Below are 25297 nucleotides of genomic sequence, written 5' to 3' on the forward strand. Positions count from 1 at the left end.
GATTACACAATGTGTTGTACCCCATTGAAGTCCACTATATGGAGAAAAATCCTGGAATGTTTTCACATTCTTATGATGTTATCTGTACTTAAACCATAGTCTGCCTGAATACTGGATTCTGATTGGCTGGAAGGTGTGCAATAAAAGCCTTTAATGCAGAGGTAGTTTCAGTCATTTTAATCACCATTCTACCTATAAACATAGGTAAGCATACTAACACGCAGTGACAGTTGCATACAGAGTGATACTGCTATTGTAAACATTTGCTATTTACTTGGCTAAATGGATGATTTTTGTGTGTAATTTTACTTATTTGGTGAATATCGCAATTTTGATAAATGGGCCAAGGCACAAGATGAACTGGAGGAAATGTAGAAGATAATGTTAAATGAGAAATGTAACCAAAAAAAATGTAATTAACACCAGCACAGCTCAAGAAGACAGAAGACAACAATGATGAGGTTTATTAAAAAAAAAAAGTAAAAAAAAAAATAATTATATATATATATATATATATATATATATATATATATATATATATATATATATATATATATATATATATATTTATATATATATATATATATATATATATAAAGAATCAGTGGTTAAAATTAGTCTTAACCACGATACCACATAAGTGTAATCCTAAACTTTTGCTGTGTTCCCTTTATTTCACTGACGACTGCTTCTCAAAATCTCAGAGTTCAATGCAGGATTCGCACACCGCTTGCTCGGCTAATGTATGTACTGTTATTGATTCATTATTGATACTGTTATTGTTTCCACATGTTCACCGCAATAAATTAGAAAAATACTCTAAATAAATAAGTACAAGTAAAATAATCGGTTTGTTGATGGACATGCACTTGTTAATGCTGATGGTGAGAAATTACAGTTGCAACATCTCATAATGTACTTCAAACTGAGTAGCGAATCACTGAGAAACGTCCTGCTCGAGTCGTCCTTGCGATGGAGGTTCGGGTTGAATAACTAGTTCTTCCAATGTTTCATCATCGACCTTGTGCTCGGGTTGATATGGTAAAATGACGTCATTGTTCTTAACTGTGTTTAGTTTACAGTTTAGGAGCCTCAGGACACGCAGAGCTGACGTTGTTGTGGCAATGGCCGTTTTTATTTTCAACACGCGCGTGGTAGACCAATCACAACAGACTGAGCTGTCTGGCCAATCAGAGCAGAGTAGTTCTTGAAAAGGAGGGATTTAGAGAAATTGATTTGAGAATCATTGAAAATGTGGTGATGTGCAAATGTATATTATAAGAAAATTAAACCATTTTTTGACCTTTGATGCATGTAAACCTGTTGAAGGAGACTCCAAAACATTAGGAAACTTTAAAATAGCAAAATAGGGGCACTTTAAGGAAATAAGGGAATGCAATCAAAATTAGTAAAAATTCGTTTAAGATTGCCACACCTCAGAATATCTTTTTATGCTCGACAAAATGGTACTCAAACAAATCATCAATGTTGGAACATTTAGACACAGAACAAAGCTCATGATTGTGAGCGACTCACACCTATGGACAATAGTGTCAATCAGTTCACCTGACTGTGGAGGAAACCTGCGATTTGTGACTCCTATATATGATAAACATTAATATTTGTTAATGTATTTTAGCAAGCAGTTCTGTTAGTAGGAAAATCATGGTCTCTATATTGAGTCTTGAACAACGCTTGTCAACATGACAAATTGCTGATGCGGTGGTGACGTGTTCATGTAACATGTAAGGGTGCCGTTGCCAATAAAGCACCTAAAAGCTGTCACAAAAAAAATGGCAAAAGTAATGATTATGAATGTCAAATATAGCAAGGAGTAAATTAATATTATTAATAAACAGTTGTTTTCTGTGTCAGTGTCGGCTGCAAAGATGTTGATGATGCTGACTCGCGATCTTCGCAGTAGTGAACACGCCAGAGAGAAATGCACATTTCATATGGATTACATAAGCAGAGAACAGTCTGTTTTCTTTCGTTTTGAATTGTTCTGTTTAAAAGTACACATTTCAAGCTTTCTATAGATGTATTTCTCAGGTATGTGAGGCAAGTAGCTTACACGCTGAGTTTCGGTTCATTTATGAGACAGTTCACGTGCCGGCGCCTCTGTGTCGTGATTATCTATTGTCTGCTATATTACTTCTTATTTATTAAATCCAGGCAATTGGTTGATGAAACTCTGATTAAAATTAAGATACAATTAATACAAAACAAAATTAACTTTAAAGAAAGGCTTTGTGCTTTCTCTTTGAGGTCTCTTTTCTCTTCGAGGTAACCGAGAACTGTCATGTCCATAACATTGTCATTTCCTCATAAATGCGAACACGAAAAATAAAATAAAATGAATATTTTATGTTCTGTGGAGAGCCAACCCTTCTTCATCCGGTGGGTAGTATTGGGTAGGTTTGCGCAGTGTAATTCACAGAATTACAAAAAAAAAATATTTTGCCACCTAAAAGTTAAAGATTTTTTGTGTCATGTTGTGTCAAATAGGCTACGCTTGCATAATATTTCCCTCATATTAAATATAAAACTAATGTGTCGACTGATATTTTTCTAATGTCTGGACTCCTTTATTAAGGGAGTATGGATATATAAACAGAGGTTTCAATATATTGGTATGCATTTTCTGAGAATTTATATTGTTTGACTGCAAATGTCATGTCCATAACGCTGGAATTGCCCAATTTTAAAGAATTTATCCTCAATTAGTTTTGTGGTGTAGGTCTACGTATTTTATAATGTTAACTTCAAATAATACTACTAGTAATTTAATGATGTGGTAGCATTGGATCTGGACAGGAAGGATAACTCTGGGAGTTGGAAGGGGTGTGTCGCGATTCTGCCTTCTCACACCGCGACACAGGTTCATGGATCTGAGTGTCACGATTTCGGTTTCATATCGCATATCGTTACAGCCCTAGTTCATAGACAATTGGAAAAGCAGACCTGACCTGTTGAAAAGAGATGATATTCATCCTCCTGGGATGGTGCTGCTCTTCTCTCTAGTAATATGCCACATAGCCTCAGAGTTGATCCTTGACTATCTGATTCTGGGGCTCAGGTCAGGAAGCAGACCGACTGGCTAAACCTACCGTCTGCTAGCTGTCTCACATCACAGAAGTCAGATAAATCCCATCACATAGAGACTATTTCTCCAAGATATTATCACATAGAGACTGTCTCTGTTCCCCGAACTAGGAAATACAAAAAACTCCCAAACCCATTTAAGGGTAAAAATTTGATTAATGTTCAACAAACAAAAAAACATTATAATGCAGATGAACAAATGATAAAGCTCGGGTTGCTGAATATTCGATCCCTTACTTCAAAAACACTTATTGTAAATGATATGATTTCAGATTATAACCTATATGTGCTGCGTTTGACAGAAACCTGGCTAAAACCAAACGATTACATGACTTTAAATGAGTCCACACCCCAAGATTACTGTTATAAACACAAGCCACGTCTGAAAGGAAAAGGGGGAGGTGTTGCTGCAATCTATAGTAATATCTTCAGATAATTTCTTGCTTAATGTAACACTATCTAGTGTAAATGATAAATCCCGCTTGACATTTGTGCTAGCTACTGTATACAGGGAACCAAACAGACTATCAAAGAATTTGCTGACTTTCTATCAGAGTTAAAGTCCTAATTGTTGGTGATTTTAATATACATGTAGATAACGAAAAAAATGCATTGGGATTGGCATTTAAAGACATTCTTAACTCTACTGGAGTTAGACAACATGTGTCACACAGAATCAATGTTGATGCCATTGAAATTCTGCAGCAGAGCGATGACATCTCAGATCATTATCTAGTCTCGTGTATACTTTATTTACCCAAGGTTCCATCCATCCATCCATCCATCTTCTACCGCTTATCCGGGGCCGGGTCGCGGGGGCAGCAGTCTAAGCAGGGATGCCCAGACTTCCCTCTCCCTAGACACTTCCTCCAGCTCTTCCGGGGGGACACCGAGGCGTTCCCAGGCCAGCCGGGAGACATAGTCTCTCCAGCGTGTCCTAGGTCTTCCCCGGGGTCTCCTCCCGGTGGGACATGCCCGGAACACCTTCCCGGGAAGGCGTCCAGGAGGCATCCGGAAAAGATGCCCGAGCCACCTCAACTGACCCCTCTCGATGTGGAGGAGCAGCGGCTCTACTCTGAGCTCCTCCCGAGTGACCGAGCTTCTCACCCTATCTCTAAGGGATCGCCCAGCCACCCTGCGGAGAAAGCTCATTTCAGCCGCTTGTATCCGGGATCTTGTCCTTTCGGTCATGACCCAAGGTTACAAGGTTTATTTACTCCGTGTTACAAATGTTAGAACGATCACTTCTGCCACTAAAGATTGCTTTATTAGTTATATTCCTGATCAGTTTCATGTCCTCAGCCTCCCAGATAGCTTACAAGAACTCGATAGTGACAGAAACTTTTGACTCTCTCTTTTCCAGCACTTTAGACGCAGTTACTCCATTGCGCTTCGAGAAGATTAAAGAAAACAGTCCAATGCCGTGGTACAACGAGCACACTCGGGCCCTTAAGAGAGTAGCCAGAAATATAAAACGTAGCTGGAAGAAAACAAAACTAGACGTTTTCTGCATTTTGTGGAGATAGAGCACGATTACATACAGAAAAACGGCTAGAACGGCTTTCTCGTGTGTGAGTTTTCAAGTGCATGTTAAAGTTTCCTTTTCGGTTGAAACTTATTCCACACTGTTGGCAGGTGAAAGGCTTCTCTCCAGTGTGAATCACCATGTGCCTTTTAAAGTTTCCTTTCATAGTAAAACTTATTCCACACTCATCGCAGGTGTAAGGGCTCTCTCCAGTGTGAACTACCATGTGGATTTTAAGATTTCCTTTTAGATTGAAACTCTTTCCACACTGTTTGCAAGAGAAAGGCTTCTCTCCAGTGTGAACTCTCATGTGGACTTCAAGGCTTCCACGTTGACTGAAACACTTTCCACACTGAGAGCATTTGTAGGGTTTCTCTCCAGTATGAGATCTCATGTGGACTTTAAGGTGTCCATGTTTATCAAAACTCTTTCCACATTGTTTGCAGGTGTAAGGGCTCTCTGCAGTGTGAACTTTCATGTGGACTTCAAGTTTTCCATGTTGACTGAAACTCTTTCTACACTGAGGGCATTTGTAGGGTTTCTCTCCAGAGTGAGATCTCATGTGGACTTTGAGGTTTCCATGTTGATCAAAACTCTTTCCACGTTGTTTGGAGGTGTAAGGCTTCTCTTTGGTGTGAATGCTCATGTGGTTATCAAGGTTTCCTTTTCGGTCGAATCGCTTTCCACACTGTTGGCAGGTATACGGCTTCTTTCCCATGTGAACTTCCATGTGGACTTCAAGGTTTTTATGCTGACTGAAACTCTTTCCACACAGTTGGCAGGGGTAATGCTGCCCTTTATTGTGAATCCCCATGTGGTTATTAAGGTATCCTTTTTGTCTGAATCTCATTCCACACTGTGGGCAGATGCATGGCTTATTTCCCTTGTGATCTTCCATGTGGACTTTAAGGTCATGGAGTTGATCAAAACTCTTTTCACAATGATAGCAGGTGTAACCCTTCTCTTTATTGTGAATGCTCATGTGACTATTAAGGCTTGCTTTTCGAGTGAATCTGTCTCCACAGTGTGGGCAGATGAAATAACTTTCAGTTTCTGTCTTTTGAGCTTTTTCTTGTGATGAAGTCTTTTCAGTCTGTGAGCAACTAAAAGATTTTTCTTCAGTTGTGAAATCATGACGATTCTCATATTGGTCTTTCTCTTCCATTTCATTCAGTACTTGATTCTCCTCTTTCAGCGCCATCAGGTCTAAGGCAAACAAGACAAATAAAAGTTAACCCCAGTTTAATGGCACAAAGCAACAGACATTAAACCATTTATACATGTAAAACATTAAAACCAACATTTAACTAGATTTTATACTCACTTGAAAAATTTGTTAAATGTGTAGTGACTGAGACAGATTAGACACACAATTATTTACAATATTTGATAAATAATCCACAATACCCTAGACTGGGTAAACTGGGTATGTTGACGGAAGTCGTGGGATTTCATGTGTTGCGTGATATCTTTCATGTGTTGCGCCCAAGTAGCAGTGCTTCGCCTGTGCTTCCCCCTAATATAGTCCCAAGTCAATATCTGCCTAGGAAATCGCCTAGTGTTAATCTACATCGCTATTTGTACTCGTTGTGAACACATGGGCCACAAGAAGTAATTAGGTGGGTTTTAAAAAAAATTTATCATCACTTTTATTCAGGACATGCTAGCTGGCAACAAAGGATTCCATTCATTGTCCTAAGCTAAGCTAGCGCCGACCCTGTCAAACTAAACCAATGCATGCACTGAGACAAAAATGCATTTGCCCACCTATCTCAATGTAGGAAAGAAGGTGAATAAGCCCCATTTCAAAAAAACGGTGGAGTGTTCCTTTAACAAATGGGGCTTTCAAAATGTTACCTATGAAATTTACATAGGCTGTTTCTAGATTACAGCTAAAGAAATACACATTTGACCTATAATATTTTAATGTTTAAATCATTTTCTGTAGAATACGCTCTGTAGAACTTCTCATTTTAAAATTCATATTTATATATTTATTTAATTTAGCACATTTCAGTTCAGCACTGTTTTACTTGGAGTGTTATGCTTGTTTTTTATTCAGTATCCATTTTTAAAAATATCGGTTGATTAATCTGTTATCGGCAAGTGTGGTCAAACCTTGTTATCTGTAAAATATACTATCGGTCGACCTCTACCAAGAAGGATGGCGGCCCCAGGCCCATCCTTGACCTCAGATATCTAAATCGTGCTCTCATGAGACAGCCGTTCAAGATGCTAACTTTAAAGGGGTGGTTGATTATGATTTCACTTTTCTAACTTTAGTTAGTGTGTAATGTTGCTGTTTGAGCATAAACAACATCTGCAAAGTTACAACACTCAAAGTTCAAAGCAAAGGAAGACATTTGCTTTTAATAAAATCATTTTTTTTAGGACTACAACAAACGGTGACAGTGACATCACCAACCCTAAAATTTACATAAACCCCGCCCCGGGAACATGCAATTTTTGTTGAGAAGAGGAAGAGTTATTGTAGTAGAGCACATTTGTGAGTCTGCTCAAACTGTAGCATGTGTTTTTCACATGCAATAGAATGTCACTCTGTATGCATCTTATAACAGTCCCTATTAGGGCTTATGACAGGGGTCTCCAACACGTCGCTCGCGAGCTACCAGTAGCTCGTGGCCTGATTGGAGGTAGCTCGCCAAGGGCCGTTCACATATCGCGTCTTTTACGCGCTCAAGATCGTTATTTCAAATAATTGAAGCGACGCGCTCATTTTTTTCCAGGCGCAGCGAGTCAACATGAAGGATGGGGGTGCACCCAAACTACGGGTGTTTTTTTCTTCTCCGTAAATAAATCTAGTAGTAGAGCTACAGCAAGCGTTTTTCGATGGTGGAAATCCATTAGCTATTAAAACTTCTTCGTCGTTGTGGAGAGCGCAGGGCATGGTTGCATAGCAACGACAGACGCCACGGGAAAATCGGACCGAATTTTACTATTAATAATAAAAGATAAGCTAATGTGCATTGTAAATGTCTCAGTAATTTATCTTTTTTGACTCATTCTTTTTATAAAAAAATGATTTAAAGGCTGAAATATGCGAGGTTTATCTTTTTATAAAAACTTTGTCAAAACTTTATTTGAACTTGTACATGTTAGTAGATAACATGTTGCAAGACACTCCTTTCAAATTTTGCCATCATTTTTAATGTTATTATTTTAATGTTTATGTAAACAAAAAGTGTATATTGATGCTAAGTTTATTTGTTATTTGCTGGTTTTCGACATAAAACTTGGTGAATTGATTTCATTGTGTAGTATTAGTACTTTTTGAACAGGATTCATTTCATCTCTAGTTATGATGCACTATAAAACCAACAATAATTATGTGTTTTTACAGTATAATTAAATTTATTTTTTTATCTCTGACAATTAAGGGTAACACATATATAGGCCTACAATAACTCTTTTAGGTCTAAAACAATTAGCATAGTTGTTAATATGAGAGTTATGAGACATTATTTAAGAGATTTAAGTATTGCATTACATGAGTAGCTCTCGGCCACTTTCATTTTTAAAAAGTAGCTCTCAAATGAAAAAAGGTTGGAGACCCCTGGCTTATGACAAAAAACAATTGTCCATTATTCCCTTGAAATTGTAATTGCGATTATTAATTACGATTATCACAATTTACATTGAATGATGTTTTGAATAGTTTGGCCATGGGACCCAAATTTCCCCATGGCCATTAAGCCGCAACCCACCTTTTTAGGAATTATATAGGCCTATTATAATACATTTGTTTACACAAAAATTGTTGACACACAAGTACTGTCTCCCTTTACTTAACATACAAAAATATTGTAAGAATATGACTAATACTGATAAATAAACAGTAGGCACTACGAGGTTAACACTTAAAACTCCACGATCCCGGATCCGGGTCCAAAATGACGTCATTAATAATGTACTTCAAATTTTAGATGTATGTGGAGGAGTTATGAGCTTGTAAGGCTGGTGCCAGTACGTCTGATTGACCCCTCGATGAAGCAAAAGGATTATAGATTATAGGATTCGTATATATTTCCACAAGTTTGCGCCAGACATTAGTGACGACTAATACTGGATATCAGATTCAAGTGTACTTGAATGAGGGGGGCGAGTTAATTTCCGTCCAGAATCAGCTAATGCTGTTTGATCAACCTGGATTCGGGTGCGTTCCATAACCTCTGTTCTAATTTAATGTTCTTTTAGATAAGTGTACGTGGATATACCACGAGCTTGACTAAACCAAAGCCATTTTAAGAAAAGTAAGTTGATCGGCTAACGTCTTTTAATGGTGGTCTTGACCTCTACTAATTGAAACGATTGAATTAAGTTCCTGAGGTGGCATTCAAGGGGGCTATTTAAGTGTCTGTTATTTTGTACGTGTGAATACGGCAAATCTCAGATGTTTAGCCAATTACCTCTGTTTTGATAAGTCAGACTGGCGAGATTGTGTCGTGCATCCTTATGGGAGAAGGACTGCTAAGCGATATAGCTTCCTAATCTAGACGGGTAAACTATAATCAGAGTTAAAAGAATAATCAGATATTCGTTCACGTTTAATGATGCACAGATATCATTAAAACCTTTTCATTTATGGAGTCAGATGAAATAACGAGAAACTACATATGAGAATTGGGTTCCATTTAATCTTGTTGTATTGCGTAAAAAGGAAAGACAGTAACACGCAGAGAAGCCTTCCCCGTATTATTGGAGACCCCCATTGGACCAATATAGACGGGCTTACAAGCTCATATCTGGTAACATTTGAAAGCTTAGAATGTCTACTTTCTGGAGATATGCATCACTTTGGCATTTGTTTTGCACCAAGTAACTTATTAATAATAAATTACCTTGTTTCACCCAACAACAGCCGTGTCATAATTATGTGCGTAGTTGAATACGCATATTTTTCATATCGCTCAAATATGACGCACATGTACAAACCATATATCAAATGAAAGCTCTCATTGCCAGTAAGAAAGGTTCAATAAGTCTTTTTATTGAGGTATAAATCACATATCTAATACACTTCGAATGAATCATTAGGTATACAATCAACATTTTTAAACATACAAGTGAAATTATTGAATATTTGCCCTGCTACTCACACTAGACAGCACAGTTAGCCACAAATGCTACATCATCCTTTACCTTAGGTTATTCTCTACAAAATTAGCCGTTTTTTCAGTGTTTTCTGGGGTTGCGTGCCCAAGTAATGCCCCGATATGTCTCGCGAGTGCCAAACACCACAAAGTAATGTTATGATATTCAAGAATCCAGGAAAATATGTAAACATCTTCCAATCTGGATAAAGGATATTGCCGTAAAGCTTAGACGCTCTGCTTTCCGGCAATGTATCGCAAGATCAAATAGACCAATCAGGGGCTGTGATATTGCAGCTTGAACGTGAAGAGACGAGATCACTAGATGACATGCGCAAAACACACAGACGCGTCTCACCAGACACCAGCGCGCATGGATTTGTTTGTTAGCTCCAGAAATGGCATCAGGAAAGGGAAAACGGCCACAGAAAAAGGTTTTTGACATTGTGGAGGCTGTTTTAGAAGAAATTGATCGTTTTAGTGACAGATCCTGAAAGCGACGCGAGCTTTGACTCGGTGCGAGAAGCAGCTTTTATTGAAGGAGAAGATCCTGATGTGTTTTCACAGTTCCACAGTGATCCACAGTTTTGTTCCCATTTGCAACAAAACGACCAGCAGGACCTCAGCTCACCACTTGAGCTTTTTCAGTTATTTTTTACCACGTCTGTTATTGACAATAATAAGAAACACAAACACCTATGCTGCAAAGAGGGCTGAGTCGGGTAAGAAATTCATGTGGATACCGCTTGTTGTGAAAGACATTTAGTGCTACATGGGCATTTTGATCTATATGGGATTGGTAAATGCAAAGACTTTGGTGGATTACTGGTCAACGAAGGACATTTATAGTTTTCCCTTACCTCATTTTGCAATGTCCAGATCCCGTTTTCAAAGCATTTCTTGGAACCTTCATCTAAAAGAGGATGAAGATAACAAAAGAAAAAAGGGAAGCCCTGGCTATGACAGACTATGCAAAATAAAACTCCTCTATGGCAACATTGTTTCTACGTGCAAGACATATTTCAACCACAAAAGCAACTAGCAGTGGACGAACGTATGGTTGCATCAAAGGCAAGAATTGGGCTGAAACAATATATGAAGGACAAGCCCACAAAATGGGGCTACAAATTGTTTGTCCTTGCGGATTCATTGTCTGCATACACCTGGAACTTTTTTGTGTATGAGGGAAAATCCGAAGACACAGGTAAAAGCCTCAGCTATGAATCGGTCATTCAGCTTTTAGACTTTAGTCTGCTTGGACAGGGCCATCACATTTTTATGGACAATTTTTATACTAGCCCAACTCTCTTCTTGGATTTACTGTCCAAACAGACTCTAGCTTGTGGCACCATACGGACTAATAGAATAGGCTTTCCAAAAACCAAAATCAACAATCTCAGCAGGAAGGCCAAAAGAGGAGAAATTCGTTGGCTCAGAAATGGAAAGGTCCTGTTTGTGAAATGGATGGACACAAGAGAAGTGACAATGTGTTCAACTATACACAAAGCTTACAGTAATGACAGCGTAAACCAACGTGTGAAGAGTGCTGACGGTGTCTGGAGAAGAGAGAGCATCCTGATTCCAAAAGCAGTGCTCGAGTACAACATGGGTGGTGTTGATCTTTCCGATGCACTTGTTGAATATTACAACGTTTTGCATAAAACTAAGAAATGGTACAAAACACTTTTTTTCCATTTCATTGACATTGCTGTTGTGAACAGCTTTATTCTGCACAGTGAACAGTCCAAAGCTCAGAATAAGACTCCTCCGAACCACACAATGTTCAGAGAAGAACTTGTTTCTGAGCTTGTCAAGGATTCCACAGAGCCAACAACATCAGCTGCCAACTCAAGTACATCAACCTCTAAAAGTACATCTGTCATAAAGCACTATTTTGGCTGTGGTGAATCACGTGCCAAGCATGACGCGTCCCCATGGAAACATGGGTGGGGGGGTGGGTGGGGGTGGGGGGGTCATGATGCCGGCTCAACATTGTGATGTCTGTCAGCCATCGTGATGGATGATGGCATCGTCTATCGGCCCAACCCTAGTGCAACCGGCCCCAGTTCCCTACCCACGCTTGGCAATCAAGTCACCTTTGCGTCAAGACACCTCCAACATGGGTTGGGGAGCTCTGCGCAAGGACAGACTGACTACTAGCTCCTGGTCGCTTTATCAACAGCATGGAAATAATGGCATTTTTTCTGGCACTTAAACCTTCCTGTCACAGACCTAATAGGACACCACATCTCAGTCCAGTCGGACAAAATGGGGGTAGTGTCCTATATAAACCACCAATGTCGACTCTGTACAGGTTAGACCAGGGATTTCCAACCCTGCTTCAGAAGTGCTACTGTCCTGCAGACTTCAGCTCCAACACACCTGCCTGTAATTATCAAGTAACCCTGAACAGCTTGATTAGCTGGTGCAGGTGTGTTTTATTGGGGTTGGGGCTTAAATCTGCAGGACAGTAGCTCTCCAGGAGCAGGGTTGGAGACCCCTGGGTTAGACAAATGTCTCCTCAATATGGGCACAACTCATTGGCCCTGACTCCCCCTTTACGCTTTTCCCCCAGTCATGATTCTCCCACTGGTTCCTTGATATGTGCACCACAAGTAAAACAAGATCTGACACAGCAGAGGTCATCTTCCAAAAGATTGATTTCACCAACAAGACAATTGCATTTCATGGTGCAACTGTGTTGGCCTCTCTGTGGACAACGCAGCCGTAAACAATGGACAACACAATTCAATTGTGCCAAGAGTTCAACGCGTCATGTTTTTCACAACGCTGCAAAGCAAATAGGTCTACCTTTTTTTTTTTTTTTTTACTTATTAATTTCAGGTGGCAGATTTTGATCTTGAAGATGTGGTTGATTTGGGCTTTTGGTTTAAAGGCAGCACCAATCGCAAGGGCTTTCTGGCAGGTTCCTACACCACTTACCCACAGCCAATGTTCACCTACACTCATTCCATTCTTCTCTTCCTTCTCTCCCCACACAAAGAACAAGGTCTCTAAAGTTCTCTGTGCCAGCCTTAATACAACCTGTCCCTTAGACCCAATCCCCTCCCTCCTTCTATAGGACACATCACCAACATTAGAGGCTTTCTCACCAGAGGAACCATTTCATAGTTCCTAGAACTAATGGCGGAAGTACCTGTTTTTTGGTGCTCGCAGCTCAGGAACTGGGAATGATTTAGGTAATAAGAATACCTTTTGGGGAACTTAATTAGCTCCTACTTCAGATTAGGGTCAAACCCAGCAAAATAAGAACTATCAGTGACATAAGTGTAGGTTGTACACACAAATTAAAGCCTTTATATTTACCCCACTAACTTTATGAACATGGAAAACAGTGATAGGTGGACCTCTTAACCTTTACGCTAAGGAGAAAAATCTAACAAGACTTTGAGGGGATCAAGCAAACATGTTAATGTATTTATGCTCCGATTAGTTTTATTTTTTGTAGAAAAGGAATGTTTTTCATTCACATTGCACATGGCTAAAAGTTTTCTGGCACCATGCCAGATCTCCAGTGTGAGGCATTTGGCTGCAGAAAAAAAAAAGATAGTCCTACATTTAAAAAAAAAAAAAAACATGTTCATGAGTTCACCCACCAATGGTATGAGAGGAACACAGCTTTCACTCTTTACCAAACTAACATTACAAGGCAATCAGAAGTAGAATGGGGTTGGTCATGGAAAAAGTGTGGTTGAGATCCAGCAGAAACCAAGTCTTACTAAGCATAGATGCCGGAGCAGAATTGGAGAGAAGCAAGCAAACAAGTCAGCAGGATGGAGACTAATGGTGTGTTCACACTGGACCCAAATAGCGCGTCAGGCGCGAGTGATTTCAATGTTAAGTCAATGCAAAGACGCGTTACGCGCGTAAAAAATCCTGCGGCGTGGAAGACGCGAATACACCTCGTTCGCGCGAATGACGCGAATTGAGCGTCTGGCGCGATACGCACGGATGGTTTTATTTGGTGCTTTTTGTGCATTCACGCATTTGACGCGAATTCGCGTCTGACGCCAGAGTTGAAAAATCTGAACTTTGGCGTCAGTTCGCGCCGCGTTAACCAATCAGGAGCCCGCTTGCTGCTGTCACGTGGTGAAGTAAAAACAAAGTAAATCTTTTATCACATAAAAACTTGATTTCAATATATGAGACATATTCATTTTGTATTGAATGCTATTTATTCCATATCTAAATCCAGATTATATGAAACATTATTATTCTAATGTAAAGACAACCAATATATTTTAGTGTAGGCTATAAGAACATTTCGTGTCTGGACAGTGTTGTGTGAGAAAGAAAGAAAAATAAAATAAAATTAAATAAATAAATAAATCACAGGTTAATTATTTTTGGAGGCTGGCTCCATTTATCATCAATACAAAAATAAATTACAGATTATGTGGGTGAGGGCGAGGGCAATCCTCGCTCCGATGCGGGACAACAGGTCATCAACCTGGGCGCGGGACAGGCGGAAGCACCGCTGATAGCGGCCGTCATCCAGGCGCAGCTCCTGGAGCAAATGGTGAAACTCGCCAAACTGGGTACACCTCCGGAGGGTCTCGGTGGAGGGTCTCGGTGTTCTGCTCTCCAGAGCAAATACAGAGCGGTGACTCTCTCGATAAATGATCGATCAACATCAGACATCTTGTAAAAAGATGGCCGCCAACGGGTTTCGAAACGTTTGCCTCTGACGCGCATAAATTTCGCTTCAAACTTTTGTTTTTACGCGCATCAATTACGCTCTTGACGCGTGAATTAACACAAAGTGGTCAAGCGTATAACTAGACGCGGCAGGCGCAAATTTGACGCGCTATTCGCGTCCGGTGTGAACGCACAGTAAGCCTGGGGAAGACATCCTAATTGATAAAGGACTTAAAAATAAATGGTGCTGGGGGTGGATAGAAGGAATAGGCAGAGACCGCAGGCATTTTGGTAGCTGATGTAAATTAAGAGAACCAGGTGCTTGCTTCTGCACGTTGTGCTCGAGAAAGCTAATGTATGCAACTAGTGGTAAAAAAGTGCTACCGTGTCACAAATTAACCCCCCGTCACAGAGCAGCTGTCTGCGCTCTCCAACACACAACATGACTACCGGGAGCAGCAACCAGAGCTGACATGTCGTACCAACGACCGTGTTTATGACTGTGTGTGCACGATCATTGCAGAACACCATTTATCAATCTCAATCTCTCAACAGTTTGTAAATCTGTGTAAAATAATAGCAGAAAATAAAATTGCTTTAACAATACTGTTCATTCCAAATCAGCATGCCAGTTATGTGAGACGCTTATCTCACGATACGAGACACGAGATTGGGTTCACTAGAACGAGCAGAGATTTTTTCACAATTTTTCAGAAATCCTCAATGACAAAATTCATGGTCTGGAATGGAAAAACAGTATACAGGTGCATTTTGAAATGTTTTCACAAATAATAATCTAAATAATAGAATAGTCGAAGATTTGATGCATCGATTGGAGGAGCCTGATTCGACTACCAATCTCATGGTCGAATCTTCGCAGAGGTGTTATGAAACGAGGATCATGCCACTTTGGCTATATGAGGGCGCTCAATGTCTGATTTCACATAGAACTACCGGTTTTCTGTCAATACGTTAATATTCAGCCTATTATGATAATGCTGTAGGCCTATATAAAAATGTGCAAAGAAAGAAGCTTTTAATAAATATTTTTTAACGTGCGTGAATAAATCCAAACACCCGTGACAGATTTAAGGGACTGTTCGTTTTTTATTTAAGGGGCCACCGGAGGAGTTTTGAGATCTGTTGTCAAAAAAGACATGACCCTCCCTTCGCCAGCAATAATTTTTTCTATGACCCTCCAAAATGATTGTGAAAAAAGGCATGACCCTCCCCGATAATTTATTGAGTAGCCTACTTCTGTACTGGTTTGCGCTTGGCAAAGATGTTCAGATAGCCATTGTTTTTTGGTTTTTTTAAACCATTAACTCTTGCTTTCTCATCTTACTAGGGCTGTAACGATAGATAGACCAAACCTACGATTCGGTTCGTATCACGATTTTTGATTTTAGATTTGAAAAAAAAATCATGTTTTCAGTGCTGATGCGGTGTGACTCGTTCAACATGTGGGTGGCGCTGCCAACAAAGCATCTAAAATCTGTCACAAAGAACCGGCAAAAGTAATGATTATTAATCTGTCAAATATAGCAAGGAGACATTTTAATTGTTTATTAATAAACAAGTGTTTTCTGTGTCAACTGGAAAGATGGTGTTGACAATGCGTCGCGATCTTCTCAGAACACGCCAGAGAGAAATGCACATTTCATAAGCAGAAACCAGTCTGTTTTCCTTCGTTTTGAATTGTTCTGTTTAAAAGTAGACATTTCAAGCTTTCTATATATTTCTTAGGTCTGTGAGGCAAGTAGCATACCTTACTGAGTTTCGGTTCATTTATGAGACAAGAGTCCAGTTCACTCGCCCGCGCCTCCGTGTCATGATAATCTATTTCTACTATATTTACTTCTTATTTATTAAATCCAGATGAAACATTGATTAAAATTAAGATACAATTAATAAAAAAACGAAATTCACTTTAAAGAAAGGCTTTGTGCTTTCTGTTTGAGGTCTCTGTGAAATAAGTCGCTTTCAGAGCAGTCATGTCCGTAATGGAGAACTGTCACGCCCGTAACATTGTTTTTTTTTACATAAATGCGAACACGAAAAATAAAATAAAAATAATATTTTATGTTCTGTGGAGGCCGATCTTTATTCATCCGGTGGGTATATATATTTTGGTTTGCACAGTGTAATTTATAGAATTAAAAAATAATATTTTGCCACCTAAAAGTTAAAGATTTTTTGTGTCACGTCACGTGTATTTCCCTCATATTAAATATAAAACGCATGTGTAGACTGATATTTTTCTAATGTCTTGACTCCTTTCAGACGTTTCAAAATATTGGTATTAAATGCATTTTCTGAGAATTTCTATTTCAAGTTTTGACTGCAAATGTCACGTCCATAACACTGGAATCGCCCAATTTTAATCCACGAATTTATCCTCAACTAGTTTTTGTGGTGTAGGTCTACGTATTTTATTATGTTAACTTAAATAATACTAATAGTAATTTAAAGATGTGGTAGCCCTACATCTTACACATCGTGGAAACAAAATAATAATGGAAACTAAAATATGGTAGTATCGCGCTACAGCGCACATTCTCAGCTGCAGTTCTGGCGCCTCAGTCCCAATACTGTAAAACTCGACGTACATTCACATCACATGTTAATGCAACGGTAGAGTTACACTCACAGGACACTGTGCACTTATTCGCAAACACAAAAGTTCATTATTTGCTCGTGCTTTAAAGCTTTGCCGGTGTCGTGCCGAAAAGTGATGGTCCGTCGAAAATTGATTGCGCCCAGTCTCTTTACGTCTACAGCTGGATCAAACAGACATAACGTGCAAATAACCATCAGTTTATGTCCGTGGTAATAGCAAAGGTATGTCTGTGTGATACTTTAACGTTTCTTTTAACATAATAATAACAATTGTGGCCATGTAAGTGTTTGCAGTTTATAGCTTAATCAGGTATGACATTTACATGATTATAGGAAATAATAGAAGCCTGTTGTTGTTTGTATTTGGAAAACGGACTGTAGCCTATAATAACATGACTTACTGCTGAGCTATATATAAAATAAAGACATGATCTCTTTTGCAATTATCCTTATGACTGCATTATTTTACCTGCTGTGTACCAACCAATCCAGCCCTTTTACCTGTTAAAATACCTTTAAATGTCGAAAGCAACCCATAAAATGCAGTATGCTACTTACAACAAAATGATTGAAGCCTGTACTTATTGCAATAAATAATGCAATCAATTTTCGGCACGATGTTTACCGGGTAAACATTTCATTGCGTTCTGTTCTGACATGATGCACTTTTTCTAAGCGCAAACTGAAGTGCTCGCGCACTGTCAAACAGCGCCAAACTGGATTTATGTTGGGTCAGACCCATCTGATATCAAAGGGGGGCTGATAACGCGAGATCAACATGGAGCTAAATGGAAAAAAATAGCCCCAAACAAGCCACTTTGAAATGTTGCTGTTTCTCATGAATATAAAAGTTGGGTGACCCTCCCCCTAGACTAAAAAAAGTTGGATGACCCTCCCCTCAACAAAGAATAAAAAGACATGACCCTCCCTTATTTTCCTCCGGTGGCCCCTTCCATAAATACCGAACGGTCCCTAAGTTTCACTTTCAATCCGTGACCCAGAGCTCAACGGCTCTGCGTGACCGACAGAGGAGCGTCTTGGTGGCAAGGATTTAAATCTTTAACAATGTCTGGGATAAGAAAATCTAAAGTGTGGATGTAAACCATCAGAAAGGATATTCTCCAAGGCTGGATTTAGCATCAGGAAAACCATGATTGCACTTTTGCCGGCCAAAGTTAACAAGTTGGTTTTCCACGGGACATTCTAAAATGCTTAACGTGAAAAAAGCTTTTAAAACGCTTAAAAGACACTTTAACGTGGCTTAATGCATGTACACACTTTATTAAGAAACCATACTATGTGCAGATAAGCAGATGAACCTTTCTTTACATAATTTGATATTTTAATTTAACTATTTTAGGAGAATTAAGGCCATTGCACACGTACTGAGTCCGAAATTTTCGTATGCGTTTTTTCGTGTTCGTCAGCCTTAAAATTCGTCATGCACAGAAACCTTGCACACTGAGTCCGATGCGTATTTATTAAACCTTTGTGGAAAAAAACGCAAAAAATACTAAATGGACTCGTCAAGCAGTGAGGATGATTTTGTTGCCCTCTTCCTTCTTAAAAAGAGAAAAAGAAAGGAAATATTGGGTCCATCCAATCCTGAGATTGCGCCGAGAGGAAGGAGAGTTTCACCTCCTTATCAAGGAGTTGCGAAATTATCCCGAGCGATTCAAAATTTACATCAGAATGTCAGTGGAACAGTTTGATGCTTTGCTAGCGATACTGGAGCCACATATTAAAAAGAAGACCACCAATTTCCGTGAACCAATCTATCCTGAACAGAGACTGGCAGTATGTCAGTATGGACACACACACGGACACACACACACGGCCGGCGGAAGCGCTGGGCAGACAGAACAGCTGTATACAGGTTATATTTTATACATTTAGGCTATCCATTATAGTGTTGCACGGTGTACCGATACTTCAAAAGTATCACGATACTCGGAAATTAAAAACGTCACGATACCTAAATTTATCAGTATCGATACTTAAAAAAAAAAAAAAAAACGCCTCCCTATGGACGTCTGTGTTTTTTTCCTGACGCACGCAGCAAAGAACCTGCCGCTGTCAGTGTCATGTGACAAAACACTACAGCGAGATGGCTGCATGTGCGAGCACAAGTGGTCCACGACTCGTTGAAAAAGATGACGCGAGGAGTGACATATGGAAGTACGTTGCCTACCTTGCTCTGTTGCACGGTGCACCGATACTTCAAAAGTAAATCGGAAATTAAAAACGTCACGATTCCTTAATTTATTAGTATCGATACTTCTAAGAATGACCGCGTTCCAGATTTGTAAAGGCCTGACACACACTGGCTGCGTGTCGTGTCCGTTTTTATTTCGGCTCCCATGTTAACTGCCTGCGTGACACATGCGCCTGGGCGCAGCTCTAGAGGCGCGGAAAACGCGTGCATGTTAAAAATGGAACCAACGCCTATTTTTCACGACACGCAAGCATGTTGGAAGCGTTTCCAGGCAAAATAGAATAGGAAAAGATGTTTCTATGTCATTTTGACACGAATACATATTAATAAATGACATTTTGATGTTTGTATATACGGTTCAAACAAGAACGAATTATTCTGTAGCCTATTTTGCCGTCAACACTGCCGACGTTGTCTTTGCTGCTATATATTTATGTTTAACATGAAGTATAGGCCTTCCACAACTCTCTCCCCACATGTCAAATATATCACCAATGAGGCGTATCATATATTAAACATTGTTTAATATAATCGCTGTTCATATTTTTATTCAAAGTTCAGAATCAAGATAAAGCTCTTATGTTTCTTATGATAAATGAGATAATGCTGCTAAATTTATTTAAAAAAAATTACCTTGAATGTCATTGCTCTAATTTATTTTTTATATTTTGATATTTCATATTTTGTTCAAATGTTTAATATATCTGCTGTTCATATGTTCATTTATTAGTGTGTTATATGATTAGAATGTTGTCCCGGTTTTAAAATAAAGCACAGCAATGATATTTGAGTGTTTCTCCTTTTTCAGGAAAAGTATCGAAAAAGTATCAAAATCGCAATACTTGACTTGGTATCGGTATCAAAACAATAATTTTGGTATCGTGACAACACTAATCCATTATGGATTTTGTTTCAAAACTTTTCAGCCGGTTCTAATTTGATTTTTGGATGCTGTGAACATTTTTAGCTAAAAAGACTGCCTCTCCAGTTTAGCATTTATTGTTGTTTCTGCAGTTAAAAAGACAAAATTCTGGCTACTACCGTTATTTTAATAATTTCTTTATTTTTATTTTATTTATTGATCTGTCAGGGTTATCTAATCTAACTATTTGTGGCTTGTGTTTTGAATATATGTTCCCCTGCACTTTAGGCATTTTGCACACATTTGCTCCTCATCTTGTGACTTGATTCTGATTTATTTCGGTTTGCATTTCTATTTATTAGAAAGGTATATTCTGTTCTAATTTAATTTTGTAAATTAACTGTTTATTTTTTCGGCGCATCGATGTTGTGCTGTACTTAGAGCCTGCTCGCACAGGTAGCCTAATTTAGCCGATTTAATTTGATTCGCATGTGAAATGCAAATCCTGTCTACAGTGTGGCCTTTCTGGAGTTATTTATGTTATTTCTTAGATTTATTGATCCAAAATGTTTTTATAAATTTTTTTCTATATCTTTGTGTGATTTTCTGTACATCGCAACTTTGAAATGTTAAAGCCCCGCCCCCACCCCCATACACATGATTCGACTATTAGTCTACTATAGGCAAGACTTGCCGATTCTGATTCGACTATGAAAATCCATATTCGGGAACACCCCTAAACAGTTTTCTCTTGGTCTTTTGAAGTGCAAACAATAAGTGCAAGTGCAACCATAATCAAAGTTAGCTCACAGACTCTTTATAATTGTTGTGAAATTGCGGTTTTATTTTGCACCGGAAGTTATAGGGTTTTGTATGTTAACCTAATTTGCGCGCATCATGGAGCTTGTGTTTTACTTTCAGATTCGCAAAAATCGCACATACTCTGGGTATAGAGGGAGCAGCGGTGCTAAGCGTGCATTCCACAAGATGGAACATTTATACGACGCTTAGCCTCTGTTGCGCAACTAATCTTTTCAAATAGCCCACCATGATCTGTAGTCTGAGCCTGTCCAGGGCTAGTGGCAATGGCAGATACGTTACTAGTTAAAGGGATACTTCAGGATTTAGCATTAAGCTTTGTATTAGTAGAAAATCTGTAGTATTTTCGAATTACCATGCTTTCCACCCTCATATCCCCCTGAGAGGAGAGATTTATGTATTTTTTGTCTGGAAAAAATCCTCCGATGACGCAAAAATCGTCATTTTGCGTCATCGGAGGATTTTCTGGCCAGAGGCTAAAGACTACAACCAGTAGGAGGCGCTGTCCCGCATGTTCTCAACCCGCATAGTATCAGCAGTCTTTCTTTGGAAGCTAAGCTAGCATGCTCTTGTTCTGTGGAGAAAGCTGAGTAGTAGGAGAAAGCTGAGTAAGTAGGGGTTACCATCCTCCTTTTCCCGGACTTGTCCGGCGGGCGAGATCGTTCAAAATGTCCGGGATTCGGCTTTTGCTTTCTGCGGTCGCCATTCATTGTTTACATGCACACCTCTTGTTTCAATCTAACTGAATTCATTCCGATCGGTGAATCTGAATGCAGTGTTTACATGAACGCCAAACAAGTGATCGGTTGATGTGCGTTTTAACATTGCTAAGAAAATTCCCGCACCTCCGTTGCGAGACCGGCGCGTCTCAGTAATGACGCCACCGGCCTCGCGCCGTTCTCCCGCGGCCGTCAGCCTCGTCCTGCTCGCCACAGTAAACAATGAATGGCGACTGTAGAACGCAAAAGCCGAATCCCGGACATTTTGGGTGATCCCGAAATCCCAGGCAGACTCGTCACGGAGACTCACTGGTAGCCTAACCTTGTTTTCAACTGTGCTCTCTTACCGGTAGGCGTGGCCTCCTAGGGCAGCGAAGCAAGTGCATTCTGGGAGATGTTGTCTTTCATCCACATAAGCCAAAAATACATTTTCTGGCTTTTCTCAGTCTAGAAAGCTCCAAATTAAAAAATTTCTTCACATTTCTTCTACATAAATGATCTATTTTAAATACACATTCATCTTTCCAGAGGTGAAGTATCCCTTTATTTGCAAGGACAATCATTTTCAAATAATGTTCTTTTTTTTTGCCAAATAACCCCCAGCCATTGTATTTGATTTATAAAATGTTGTTTGATACTGGTGTAAAATTAAATTATATGGTTTTCAGTGTTTTTAAATTAGAAGTTGATTTTGGGTTTAATGTCACAAGTAATTGTAAAAGGCTTCTTCTGTATTATTTTTCCTAGTTTAAAGTGTGTCGTAACAACAAATGGAAGTCTGATCTTCTCAGGTGGAAGAGCAGGTGGTTAGCATTTGTCCGATCACGTGATCTCAACATGTCCGTCCACATGAGGTGACCCGAAAGAATAAAACCACCTCAATTAGGACACTCATTAGATATTCTTCAAAAATATCATTCATTTCTGTAGAGCTGGACATTTTAATAAGGATCAAATGACTAAATTCAGTTTTGAGAATGAAACCAACCTGTTTGTTCCTCAGTATCTTCATGTTTCAGACTGAATGTTTCCTCAATCTTAATGTCTTTGTTCTCCTCTTTAATAAACGCCATCTTTGTTTGTTCCTCAATATCTTCTTGTTTCACACTGAATATTTCTTTAATCTTCACGTCTTCACTCTCCTCTTTAATAAACGCCATCTTTATAATACGTGTCACGTGGATCTCAGTCGCTTCACCAGGAGTTTTTCTGTGTGTTTGTCCTGTTTAAAATGAGAATAATTAACAGAAAGAAAAATAAATCCACACTAAATCTCTGTGTGTGTCTCATTCAGCTCTAGATCAGTAGTTCAGCGAACTGGTAAGAGGACACTATACTTAATATTGTTAGGGACACTTAATACTCAAAAATATTATTAATCTGCCTGTATTTACACCATTATATGGGAATATCCAGCGCGGCTATATAAAAATACAACTTTTTTACAAAAATGAACCATCACTGAACATACTTAAGCTGGACTACGACGCTATATTCTTCTAGATCTGCTGTAGAGCAGAAACTAACTTTGAAACAATCTGCATTGTATAAAGCACTATATAAATAAATGTGACAAATCACCTGATTAGACAAAAACTAAACGTGAATTAATAAAAGAACACAAATCATACAAACTAAATTTGTAAACGGATTCACGATAAAGGGAGCAAAATGAGATGCATTTAGTTACTCATGCGTGAATGCGATTTACTCATAAAAACAACGTTCATCCTTGTTATTACATACACAATGCTACATTTACCAGTAATTCTTTACTTTCTCAGTTGTATACACTGTTTAAACGGGTTCCTTTGATTTACACACTTAAAATGGGCAAAAACACAAACCTTTCTGCAGTCGAATCTCATCAGATGTAGGAGTGGGGCGCAGCTTTATGACATCACATCACCACACCAAAATAAAAGTCCTGTGTGCGCGCTACAACTCGTAGAAATATACATAAACACATTCAAATATTAATTTAAGATTCAGAGATTCCAAATTCTATCAGTACTACTACGATTTTTTTTTTTTTCAAGAGATTCTTACCAAATTATAAGCCAGCGTGAATGATACTCAGACAAGGATAAAGTCAAGAATCTTTGTCTTCATATTTCACAATACAAGTATTGTAAAAAGTTGATTTGTAGATCAAAATTAAATGTGTGATTTCAATGAGTGATCTAACTAATCTATATATTCATCTTATTCCATCTCAATATCTCCACAATATTGGGGCATTAAATAAAATCTAATTTCAACTTTATTTGGTTAAAGTGCATGTATAGGATATTTCATTGCTTTTGTCTGTCTGAATGGAGTACTTAAAATGGTTACTGCGTGTTTCCCATTTAACACAGAGGTATTTTCAGTCATTTTTAATCACCATTCTACCTATAAACATAGGTAAGCATACTAACATACAGTAACAGTTGCATACAGAGTGAGACCACAGTCTGAGAACAACATTCATGGAACATCTTTGTGGTGTTATTTGTACTTGATAAATGTTCTTATGATGTTTGAAGAAAAGATCTTAGAACAACTTATTTGCCAGGTGGAAAGAAATGGAGAATAGTTACTCAAGTGGATCACCATTACAAGCATGGCTGACAGTCATTCATCATTTAAAATAAAATAAAAAATAAAAATAATAATCCATAATCCAAATCTTCCTATGAAGAGCTGGCAGTTATTATAATTAAAATAAATGATTTAAAGAGTACAGAGAAAATACTGAGATGGCTTGCAAACAAAACACATATCAAAAATAATAATGGGATAGGCAACATCTTGTTTATGTATACATAGATATTTACCAAATAGCCATCAGCCATATCACCCTGAAGCCCAAGACTGGTTGCTAAGCAGGGCTGAGCCTGGTAAGTACCTGGATGGAAGACTCCTGGGAAAACTAGTTTGCTGATGGAAGAGATGTTAGTGAGGCCAGCAAGGGGGCGCTGCTCACCCTGTGGTCTGTGTGGGTCCTAACAGGAAACTAAACAACCATAGGTGAATGTCTTAATAAGTGAGTCATTCGTTCAAAACACTAAATTCAGTAATGAAAACACGTAGCGTGTTCCTGTGAGATGTGATCTTTGTTTGTAACTATTTTTGCTGCTGAAATGGAACAAAGACAGTCAATATTGTGTCTAAAATGTAAGTTACTTAATATTAACTGAAATCAGTGTCACATTTTCAAAAATCCAAAAAATCCTTTCTAGCCCCATCCTCTTTAAAGAGATAACCACAATTAATGTTCTATATACATGCAGCTAAACATACATGGTTGTATACAATTTAAATAGTTGGGATTTTTTCTTTTCCATTTTGCTGCAGTGTAGACACACCTGGATAAAACAAGCATGACATTTTCTTGTGTTTTTTGTTCTGGCACCTCATTTGCAGTGTTAAAATAATATATTTTCTGTCTGATTTTTTTATCTGAAGCCAAATTAGATCATAGAAGATTATTTAAAACACTCGACTTGTGTTATAAAGTAAGTTTGGAGAACAAAAATGGTTTTAATCTCATAAATTGTCGTGTGTTGATGGTGTGCTAAGCTAACATGCTAGCTAGCCCTGGGTGCACCTGCCACCTAGTAGTTATTATTCAGGGCTCTCAAGTGTCACGCATTGAGCGTGATAGTCACTCATTTCGGT

The 25297-nt window shown here is 38.7% G+C and overlaps 1 protein-coding gene across 1 annotated transcript; it reads right to left on the reverse strand.

The window, feature by feature from the left end:
- Positions 1-574: 574 nt before the first annotated feature.
- On the reverse strand, positions 575-23536 carry LOC311080526 (uncharacterized protein). The gene is made up of 3 exons (XM_084110517.1): positions 23482-23536; positions 22623-22856; positions 575-5836 (listed from the first exon to the last, which is right to left on the reverse strand). The coding sequence occupies exons 2-3, from the start codon at positions 22792-22794 to the stop codon at positions 4602-4604; spliced, it is 1407 nt and encodes a 468-aa protein (XP_083966643.1). The 5' UTR covers positions 22795-22856; positions 23482-23536; the 3' UTR covers positions 575-4601.
- Positions 23537-25297: the final 1761 nt, after the last annotated feature.

This window comes from Abramis brama (genome assembly GCF_963993115.1).
Source record: "Abramis brama genome assembly, chromosome: 4".
NCBI classification, from domain to species: domain Eukaryota; kingdom Metazoa; phylum Chordata; class Actinopteri; order Cypriniformes; family Leuciscidae; genus Abramis; species Abramis brama.

Bases quoted from the DNA above. Each gene is read 5' to 3' on its own strand.
- LOC311080526 (XM_084110517.1), bottom strand. From the start codon at position 22,794: ATGGCGTTTATTAAAGAGGAGAGTGAAGACGTGAAGATTAAAGAAATA. The intron at 5,837-22,622 runs GTTGGTTTCATT...TGTTTGCCTTAG, and splicing joins AGATACTGAGGAACAAACAG to ACCTGATGGCGCTGAAAGAG.